Source organism: Salvelinus sp. IW2-2015, unplaced genomic scaffold (genome assembly GCF_002910315.2).
Source record: "Salvelinus sp. IW2-2015 unplaced genomic scaffold, ASM291031v2 Un_scaffold649, whole genome shotgun sequence".
NCBI lineage: Eukaryota > Metazoa > Chordata > Actinopteri > Salmoniformes > Salmonidae > Salvelinus > Salvelinus sp. IW2-2015.
Window position 1 is genome coordinate 485,070 of NW_019942589.1, and position 11,173 is coordinate 496,242.

At 40.5% G+C, this 11,173-nt stretch overlaps 1 protein-coding gene across 4 annotated transcripts in view; it reads left to right on the forward strand.

Annotated features, from left to right (window-relative positions):
- Positions 1-11,173, forward strand: part of LOC112068695 (long-chain-fatty-acid--CoA ligase 1) — a 51,215-nt gene that overhangs the window by 29,601 nt on the left and 10,441 nt on the right. For all 4 annotated transcript variants that reach the window (XM_024135893.2, XM_024135894.2, XM_070438279.1 and 1 more), the window contains exons 3-13: positions 1,728-1,842; positions 3,878-3,942; positions 4,239-4,340; positions 4,853-4,952; positions 5,348-5,523; positions 5,763-5,795; positions 5,994-6,045; positions 6,609-6,682; positions 7,911-7,988; positions 8,778-8,912; positions 9,471-9,605. In XM_024135893.2, coding sequence (XP_023991661.1) covers positions 1,728-1,842; positions 3,878-3,942; positions 4,239-4,340; positions 4,853-4,952; positions 5,348-5,523; positions 5,763-5,795; positions 5,994-6,045; positions 6,609-6,682; positions 7,911-7,988; positions 8,778-8,912; positions 9,471-9,605 — 1,065 coding nt within the window. The remainder of the gene's footprint in view (positions 1-1,727; positions 1,843-3,877; positions 3,943-4,238; positions 4,341-4,852; positions 4,953-5,347; positions 5,524-5,762; positions 5,796-5,993; positions 6,046-6,608; positions 6,683-7,910; positions 7,989-8,777; positions 8,913-9,470; positions 9,606-11,173) is intronic.

An 11,173-nucleotide genomic window follows, 5' to 3' on the forward strand; every position in this document is an offset into this window, starting at 1 on the left:
ATATTCAGACCCCTTGCCCTTTTCCACATTTTGTTTCATTACAGCATTATTCTAAAATGTATTCAATACATTTRTAAWTCCTCAACAATCTACACAAAATACCCCATYAAGACACATACCAATGTATGTTTTTAAAGTACAGGGTTGCCTGATTTTTGTTTCTGTCTATTGCATTTAAGGAGTTGAGTGAGTGACCTAACAGGGCTGTAGACCTGGGTAGTGCAGTTTTCTTAGCTGTGTCTGTAGTCCAACAGTCCTCTGTCATTGGTTAGCCTGGCTTAGTGGGCTAGGTTACGTTGTCGCACTATGTGRGAGCTCTATGGTACTCCGTTGTCTATGGTAGCCTTGTTTTTTTACTCTGTGTGGAAGATAATTTTATCAGCCTCACTCTGGGTAGAAGTTCCCTGTAGGAACAGATCTAGGTTGTTACACAACAATTCAGACCTTAACCAAATACAAAACTGGCCTTGGCTCAGTGTCTAGGGCACAGTTAATTGGGGAGGACGGGCTTGTGGTAATGGCTGGAGCAGAACGCTCAAGCATGCTCAATTTATATACTTACCCCATCCTTCTCCAATACACATGTAAATATTGGACTATAAATTTTGCCTTCCTGTATTATACTTTATGCCATTTACTTTCTATTCATATCTTTTATTATTGTTCCATGTCYAAGTAACTTTCAAGTGTTTCGTTTGGTGACGTATAACATGTGTTTTCCATACATATGACTAATAAAATGTGAACCCATGCTATTTGGAGAATGCTAACATGGGTCTTACCTTACCCATTGTTTTGCACTAAACCATTCTGCAGCCAAGTAAATAACCTGAAATCTGTGCTGATTCTCTTGCTCCATAGAATACTTTTTAGGTATCCATAAGAAAGGTCACGTGACCGAACTGCCATTATAAATATGGCACACAACCACGATAATCAAGTGTGTGTCTGTGTCAAGTCAGCCTGAATTGTCTCCATTGTGGCCAAAATAAGATCTGGGGAGTGCCTTTTGGATGTTCGGCATTTCAGCAAGTTACCTAAAAGTGATTCCTGAGTGTAGCTGCTATGCCACTTGCAATATTTTAACACAAGGGTTACACAGAGAGCATGACAAACATAGTTACTCTCTATTTTAGCTAAGACTTGCGACACATGTTCATGGTTGGTTTGAATGCAGGAAGTTAAGAAGCGTGGTAAAAACAGTTGTTGCCTTTGTTCAGACTAACCGATTCTTTCAGTTCTTTTTTTACCATGGTCCTTGGGATACACACAGTGAGCAAGCATTTTGTTCCTGCCCAGCAGTAACATTTTCATTTCAATGGATCGAGKCCTTGATTAATTGAATCGGGTGTGTTCATACTGTTGGAACAAAAGCCTGCACACCCTGTGGGCCCCAGGACCAAGATTGATTAAAACTGCTCTGATTGAGTGATGGGCAATAAATCTTCCCCCTGCAAGGACCGATGTGGATGCATGCCTTTGTTCCAGCCAAGCTTAATCATAACCAAATTCTTAWTTGAAGATTATTTGAATTAGTTGTGTTGCTGCTTGGCTAGAACAGAAGTCTGCACACACACCAGCCCTCACAGGGTAAGACTGTCCTGTCCACCCCAGTTCTAAGTTGATCAGTTATTTCAGTGGCACATACTGTTCGATGCGAAATGCAATTTGCATTTCAAAACATTCTTAAAACCCAACTTCTTAACAATGACTCGCTCTCCTCACAGGGTGACGGTTACGTCAGGCGGTCCATTCTGAATAACAACGACGAGCACATGACGCACTACTACAGTGACGCACGGACCATGTACGAGGTATTCCGCCGAGGCATGCGGGTGTCCAGTGAGTACTCTTCCACAAACAAACACAATGTTTTTGGGGGTTTCTTTTTTTTAAATAACTTTATTTAGTTGAGTTATAGACACAAAGGACAACAGGCATGCAGAAACAGACAATAAATAATCTTTAAAAGTAAGCAACTGTATTAGTAAATCAATATTTTGATAGTTAATTTGAAAAATATACAGTTGAGAGAGGGAGATATACAGTTGAAGTCAGGTGTACGTAAACTTCTAAGTCAAATACATTTAAACTGTTTCACAATTCCTGACGTTTAATCCTAGTAAAAATTCCCTGTCTTAGGTCAGTTAGGATCACCACTTTATTTTAACAATGTGAAAAGTCAGAATAGAGAATTATTTCAGCTTTTATTTCTTTCATCACATTCCCAGTGGGTCAGAAGTTTACATACCCTCAATTAGTATTTGGTAGCATTGCCTTAAACAATTTAAACTTGGGTCAAATGTTTCAGGGAGCCTTCCACAAGCTTCCTGCAATAAGTTGGGTGAATTTTGGCCCATTTCCTCCTGACAGAGCTAGTGTAACTGAGTCAGGTTTGTAGGCCTCCTTGCTCGCACATGCTTTTACAGTTCTGCCCAAAATGTTTCTATGGGATTGAGGTCAGGGCTTTGTGATGGCCACTCCAATACCTTGACTTTGTTGTCCTTAAGCCATTTTGCCACAACTTTGGAAGTATGCTTGGGGTCATTGTCCATTTGGAAAACCCATTTGTGACCAAGCTTTAACTTCCTGATTGTCTTGATGTTGTTTCAAATATAGCCACATAATTGTCCTTTCTCATGATGCCATCTAGTGATGCACCAGTCCCTCGCGCACAAAGCACCCCCACAACCTGATGCTGCCACCCCTGTGCTTCACGGTTGGGATGGTGTTCTTCAGCTTGCAAGCCTCCCCCTTTTTCCTCCAAACCATAACGACATAACGATGTTCATTATGGCCAAACAGTTCTATTTTTGTTTCATCAGACCAGAGGACATTTCTCCAAAATGTACGATCTTTGTCCCCATGTGCAGTTGCAAACCGTAGTCTGGCTTTTATGGCGGTTTTGGAGTAGTGGCTTCCTCCTTGCTGAGCGGCCTTTCAGGTTATGTCGATATAGGACTCGTCTTACTGTGGATATAGATACTTTTGTACCGGTTTCCTCCAGCATCTTCCCAAGGTCCTTTGCTGCTGTTCTGGGTTTGATTTGCACTTTTCACACCAAAGCACATTCATCTCTAGGAGACAGAATGCGTCTCCTTCCTGAGCGGTATGATGGCTGCGTGGTCACATGGTGTTTATACTTTCATACTTGTTAGTACAGATGAACGTGGTACCTTCAGGRGCTTAAATTGCTCCCAAGGATGAAACAGACTTGTGGAGGTCTACAATTTTTTTTCTGAGTTCCTGGCTGATTGTTTTTTGATTTCTCATGATGTCAAGCAAAGAGGCGCTGGGTTTGAAGGTAGGCCTTGAAATACATCCACAGGTACACCTCCAATTGACTCAAATGATGTCAATTAGCTTATCAGAAGCTTCTAAAGCCATGACATAATTTTCTGGAATTTTCCGAGCTGTTTAAAGGCACAGTCAACTTAGTGTATGTAAACTTCTGACCCACTGGAATTGTGATGCAGTGAAATAATCTGTCTTTAAACAATTGTTGGAAAAATTACTTGTATCATGCACAAAATTGATGTTCCATTGCACCATGGCAAGCTCAATCAAGCACAGACAATGTATTTGAAATGATTTCAAATAGTATTTTAACCCCGGGCTGGTTGTAACTGACTTGTGGTTCATCATCAAATCAATGTGTATTGGTCGCGTACACAGATTTGCACGTTATCGCAGGTGCAGCAAAATGCTTATGTTTTGAGGGCCAACACTGGAGTAATTTTTAGCAATACACACATCTAAAAACACTTTTATATTAAGTTGTGAGAAGAATATTGTATAAGGATCATGGTTTTCCATTAGAAAGCATGTAGAGAACCGCAGTGAGTTTATCACCAGGGCACTGTCTTTTACTTTCCAGATGATGGGCCCTGTCTAGGATCAAGAAAACCCAACCAGCCTTACCAGTGGCTGTCATACCGAGAGGTGAGCTATACTACCAATTTTTGGTTAGATGGAAAAAGTAGTTCCAGTTGGTTTCTCTGAGCAACAGACTTTAGACATTTTACAGCTTATTTTGTTAATTAGTTTGTTCTTCAGTCAGTCAGTTTTTAACAATTAACTGAATTGGATATATACGCCATTAACAAATGAGCGATGTGCCAATTTTTATATTGATATTTTTTTACCTTTTTGAAATTCATATCAGTGAATTCCCTCAAACCGGTATGGTTGTTCAAATGGGGAAAAAGCTGAGCATCTTTGCTATTTGTTTTGTGAAGGTGGCAGACAAAGCCGAGTGCATTGGCTCAGCTCTTCTCCACAGAGGGCACTCCCAGACTGGAGACAAGCATATCGGCATCTTTTCCCAGAACAGGCCAGAGGTAAGAYGAATGAGCAGCAACAATTCTTCTTTCTCGCCCTCTTTCTTACACACACTCTTGCTTTCACTTGTGCACACATCCCCTTTTGCGTATTCACTGGCTGCGTGTACCTGTACTTGTGTATACTAAAAATAAAGTTTATGTAATATTTCAAAAATGTACTAAGCTTTTTGACTAGGATCTAGTATGAATTTGTTCCACTCTATTGAGGAAGAGAATTTCCAGGATGTCATATTTTGGCTTCTCATCTAGTATGAATTTGCTCCACACTATTGAGAAAGAGCATTGTCTTTTCAGACCCAGGTGTGTTTGACAACAGCTTATAGTCTGATAAGGTGACACCTCAGTATATAAGTATGTTGATATTTGTTGCTTACTGGATACATATTTACTAAACAGTCGATAATAAATAGTATGGATTGTACATAGTATATACTTTTAAAAAGAATGATTTTGGACCCGGCGGGAAAATTTCACCCCTGTACTGATGATATCCATGTCCTCTCCTACAGTGGACCATTTCAGAGCTGGCCTGTTACACATACTCCCTGGTGTGTGTACCACTGTATGACACGCTAGGCCTCGAGGCCATTGAATACATCATCGAGCAAGGTATGTCACAGGGCAACCACAAACGCCATTTGGAACAAGGTCACACTAGTGCGGACTGATATCCAAAATCAACCCCTAGACTTTTCCATAGAAATAGAATTGCTAGAACAGGAAAAGCCCCCTAGATTATGGCAATCATTTGAACATAAGTATATAAAGCACTGAAATCTCACAACGCAGAAAACGTAAAATAAATGTAATCTGCATTAACTGTCATTTAGATGACAAGTCATGGTTGTCACTGTTGTAGGCATTCTACAAAAACATTACATTTATGTGTAACTAAGTACATTTCTCAGGACAAAAGACAGGACCATTACGACCGTCACAGAACATTCAAAAATAACAGTTGACCATAAAAAAAAGACTAACCCAGTGCCATCCCATGTTTTCAGCCGCTATCTCTACGGTGATCTGTGACTTGGTGGACAAAGTGCGGCTCATCCTGGACTGCGTGAGCGGCAAGGAGCACACGTTGAAGACCATCGTGCTCATGGAGGCCTTCGACGAGGAGCTTGTGGCCCGCGGACAGCAGAGCGGCATCGAGATCCTTAGCTTGAAGGATGTGGAGGTAAGCTCTAAAATGTCATGTACTTCTATGTTTACAGTAGATGCGTTTTAGCAAAGGCTCTTATCCAGAGGCTCATTGAGAAAACCAGCGTGTTCGAGCAGAGGGCTCATTTTGATCTATGTTCTCTAGTTTTATTTGATTATGCTTTTCCCAGCTATGTTTTCTTATGGTAGTGAGCTAATGATTCAATGCGGGGAAAATGAAACTGAATTGTGTCATGGTTTCTTTGTCACCCTCAGGCTGTTGGCAAGGCCCACCACCAGCAGCCATTGGTAAGTAGGACTGTACAAATCCATATTGCGATTCATTCAAACAGTGGTGATTTTTTTTTTTTATGAATCCCAAAGAAACAAGTAAGTAATAGGTTATTATTCTGTCTTTACTATATTATTTGTATGAGTATCTGATATGTCTGTACTGTTAAAGTAACGTGCTACTAGATGCTCTTAAATCTCTGTGGTCTGCTATAGCCCCCAACACCAGAGGACCTGGCACTCATCTGCTTCACTAGTGGAACCACAGGTGTGTTTGTGGTGTGCATTAATTCTGCTTTCATGTCATTACTCTGTATTTCACAATTTAGATATCCCACATTAAAACAATCAAATGTATTTTATAAAGCCCCTTTTGTTTTTACACTGCTGCTACTCGCTGTTTATTATCTATGCATAGTCACTTTACCCCTACCTATGTACAAATGACCTCGACTAACCTGTACCCCAGCACATTGACTCGGTACCGGTACCCCCTGTATATAGCCTCATTATTGTGGTACTTTTTATTTTATTTCTTACTTTAGTTTATTTAGTAAATATTTTCTTAATTCTATTTATTGAACTGCATTGTTGGTTAAGGGCTTGTAAGTAAACATTTCACGGTAAGGTCTAAACCTGTTTTAATTCGGCGCATGTGACAAATGATCCAGTTGATGAAAAACAGTACTAATCCATTGTGTGTTTCCATGAATGGAGACTCCCACACACGTTAATTACTGACTCTTTTATTAGTGATATTGCGTACTGGAAACGTGACGCATCTAACCATCAAGATTTAATAAACGGTCACTTGTTTTCTTTCACTCCCAGGAAACCCAAAGGGTGGAATGCTTACACATGGCAATGTTATCGCCAATTGCGCTGCGTTCATCAAGATAACAGAGGTAAACTAACCACCCTTTTGATTAATTTGTTCCCTGAATGGCGTATCACAGGAAATGTAAGTGAATTGTGAATATCAAAAGAAATATAGGCATCATGACATGTGATTTGCATGACAACCTATTTGAAATTTAGCCACTCTGCATATTCTCACAGAAAGCAGATTGCATACTGTTTTTGTTCTCATAAAAAGCCTTGTTTGGGGCATTGGGATACTTGTTTAAGAACCGAGAGACCCCCAAAGTTAGTCCTTCAAACCGAAACTCCTTAGTCTGCYATCTTCTTAGTTGGAGAACTAACACGAGAATCTTGGCACGGTGTGTAAATGCAATAACAAGCAGCTGACACGTATAAAAAAAACAAATCAAGTTTTGTACTCGAGTATTGTCTATGGCTGCCCAATTCTGATATTTTGCTAACATGGTCTTTTGACCAATCAGAACACATATTATACATTATACACACAAATATCAAAATTGGGCTGCCTGTGTAAATGCAGCCTATGTGTTATGATAGCATCACAAAAGAGGTTGCTAACACATCAGAGGTGTTTTCTTATAACAGTAAGTAGAATTTATTCAACCTGGGAACAATGGAAAACAATTTCTTATTTGCAATAACAAACCTGGCTTAAAAACAGCTTTTTTTTAATCTTAATATTTGCCTCTGCCTTAGACGGGCAAGTAAAACAAAATGGGGACTTATTATGGGGCGGCAGGTAGCCTAGTGGTTAGAGCATTGGGCCAGTAATCGAAAGGTTGCTAGATCGAATCCCCGAGCTCACAAGGTAAAAATCTGTCGTTCTGCCCCTGAACTGTTCCCAGGCCGTCATTGTAAATAAGAATTTGTTTTTAACTGACTTGCCTAGTTAAGTAAAAAAATATATATTATGCTTAGTGTCATTTTAATATGTACTGTTGTATTCCACACTGTATAAAGCTGCTATTTTCCAAGCCTTACCGCCTCCCTGCTAAATGCCCTTTAAAATCAAGCCAGTTATTTATTTTTCTTGCTTTTTGTTCCTCAATCTTCGTGTTGACTTTCCTGTCTGTCTGTCCTATCCGTTCCCTCTTCCTTTTTTCCATTCCATGTATTTTTCCGCCCAGTGTCTACTCAGAGCATACTCAAGCCCAGCACTAAGATGTGCTCATCTCCGTCCTACCAATGGCCCACATGTTTGAGAAGGTTTTTGAGGTAATGCAATGCCTGACGTGCGTGTGTCTTCCGCAGGTGCACTGCATGCTGAACCTCCACGACATTCACATGTCCTACCTACCTCTAGCACACATGTTTGAGAGGGTGGTGGAGGTACGTACTGAAACTGATAGAATGAGGAGAAGCAGGAACCCCTCGTTTCATTTCACCCTTGTTAATACGAAGGCAGTTTTTTTTCGACAGGGGAGACAGATTTTTTTTTGTGTTGCTTGTATCGGTGTTGTATCGGTCTGCTAATACAGGACTAGTGAAGGCCCAGTGCACAACTTTTGTAAGAAAGAAAAAAACATACAAAATAATTTTAGGGTGTGCTTCAGGATATAAACATATTGTATATTTGACCTTAAAGCGGCAATCAGCAGTATAAACAATAACAAAGCGGTCTCCCCACCCCTGGTTCTGTAAAAAGCTGAGGGATGGGGCTGTAGAAATTAAATCATTCTCAAATTCATAGACMGCTATGGATGCAAGGATTGATCTTCCATGATATCAACATTATCGTTTTAACCTTGTTTTGTGGCTATATAGTACATTTTCTTTATTTACAGAGTAAAACAAGCTTGTATTTTGGGTTCTGATGGGGTATGATAGTTGGACTAAGCGCATCAGGCATTATATTCTTCGTGTTTGTACCATTKATTTAAAAGTCCAAAAATGGATGTAGCAATTACAAATTGCCCCTGTTTAATACACAAAATGTCATACTTGGGCTTAGCTTGATTTAGTTTTCCCGGTACCATGGAACCAATGGAATAGTCACAAGTGTGAACTCTAAGCAAAATCACCAAAAATATATTGAACATATTTGACACGTGTACTTGGCAGTTAACGGACACTCTTCCTTTTCGTCTGCCTCCTTCTCACACCTCCTCCGTTCTCCAGGGAGTGATCCTGGTGCACGGTGCCCGGATTGGCTACTTTCAGGGGGACATCCGGCTCCTGATGGACGACCTGAAGACCCTGCAGCCCACAGTCTTCCCTGTGGTCCCCCGCCTGCTCAACCGCATGTTTGACAAGGTCAGATATACTGTAGACCCTGAGGGATGTTTTCAACAATAATATGACCATATCACTTAGTACCAGTAGCTCAATTTATTTGAATTGGACATGCACAAAAGACGAATACAAAATTTCTTAGAACAGTTGTACATGTGTATCGAACCCTTATTTAAAGCATGGGTGGGTGTGGGCAAAGGTTTGTAAACCAAGATGCTTCATAAACAATTTAAAGGCGTGTTGGACTGAATTCATCCACAAAGGTCTCAAATAGCTCAGTGGCCTAGATTGCTTTGGGGTTTGATATGTTGTTGAATACTCTCTTTGGAGAAGGGGCGGTATGTAGCCTAGAGGTCAGACAGGCGGACCAGTAGCCGAACAGTCGCTGGTTCAAATCCTGGGCTGGGCAATAAAAGAGCAAACTGAACTGTCAACCAACGGGCTGCTGCTTTACAGATTGTAGCTACCCATCCACTCCAGTCTTGCCCTTGTTGGAGGCACAAGGTTGGGAGCAGGGCAAAAGACAAATGTCCTTTGCAAGATGGACAAATAAGATATTATTTTCTCTCTCCTTCATAGATCTTTGGACAGGCCAACACGCCACTGAAGAGGTGGCTGCTGGTTTTTGCCTCCAGGAGGAAGCATGCGGAGATGATGAATGGCGTGGTCAGGAAGGACAGCTTGTGGGACAAGCTCATCTTCCAAAAAGTCCAGGTACCCATGGATAGGAACCAGATGGTCGTGCTAGAAAGGACAATGTTGACTTTAATGTTGTGAGCTAAGTTTGAGCTAAGTTTAGGTTTCGGGTTCTGGGTGAGGGTTAAGGTTAGGGTGTTTTTTCATTTAGTTAGGAATGTGGGTATTATAAAGACTAGGGTTAATGGTAAAACAATTTGGTGGTAAGAAAGTGCCACACATTAGCATTTTCCATCATGGCAAATTTGTATGAAGTATTATAATGCAACCCTTAACTGATTGATTGGTGGGGAAAAATGCACATGCTAAATTACATGTGGTCTGCGGTTGTGAGTCCTGTTGGACATACTGCCAAATTCTCTAAAACAACATCGGATGCGGCTTATGGTAGAGAAATTAACATTAAATTCTCTGGCAACAGCTCTGGTGGACATTCCTGCAGTCAGCATGCCAATTGCACACTCCCTCAAAACTGTATTTTGTTTTGTGGCCTTTTGTCCTCAGCACAAGGCCCAAGGCTTAATCAGCTTCTTGATATGCCACACCTGTCAGGTGGATGGATTATCTTGACGAAGGAGAAATGCTCACTAACAGGGATGTAAACACATTTTTGCACAACTTGAGAGAAGCTTTTTGTGCATATGGAACATTTCTGGGATCTTTTATTTCAGCTCATGAAACATGGGACCAACACTTTACATGTTACGTTTATATATTTTTTGTCTGTTTTAAATGCTATATTGCTATTAAATGTAGAAATTAGATTACATGGGAACAACATTCCCACCACTTTTGTTGTCAGTTATTACATTTTACCCATAATCTTGATCAGTGGTGATTTTAGCATGTAAATCTTGGTCGGAATCTTTGTTATGCATGACAGCAAAGCCCCTAAACAATACATAKATTGCACTATAACGGTGACAAACGGTGCCCGCAAACTGGCCTAAATAAATAAATAAAGCTGTCRCAACAGCAGTCCCAAAACCTTACCACTGCTACACCTGGCTATCAGCAGAGCCTTGTCTGGCAGCGAAACAGTTCATTCAGCCTCATTTACTGCCTTTAAAAAAACATAGCTGATATGGCCGACTTACTTAAACAAATGTGGTTTCTACTGACAATTGAGATGTACAAACTATGGCATAAGGGGACGACGAGCGGATAAGAGGCAATCCGTAATTTCAATTACGGATTGCAAACAATGAGCTAGGATGGATGTAGTCAAAATATCTTTGTTCAGCACTTTTGAAATGTACAGAGACKGAATTCAGAACATGGGCCGTTAGTTTTCTCCCTGTACACCAATTAAGAACCGTATGATTACAAAAGGAGGCATATAAGCATACGATGAAAGCTCTTAAAATATTCTATGATGACATTTCTCTAAAACAGGCTACATGTGCACCACCACGTCGGACCAGTAGGCTAAATTATGAGCGGAAAAGGGACCAACTTATTAGGGTGAGGCACATGGGCTACTAACAGATCACAACACACTTAGTATTACTTTCTTAGCTGCAGTATTCATATCTSCCTGGCATAATACATAATTTATGCAGCATACAAGACATTTTTGTACTCAC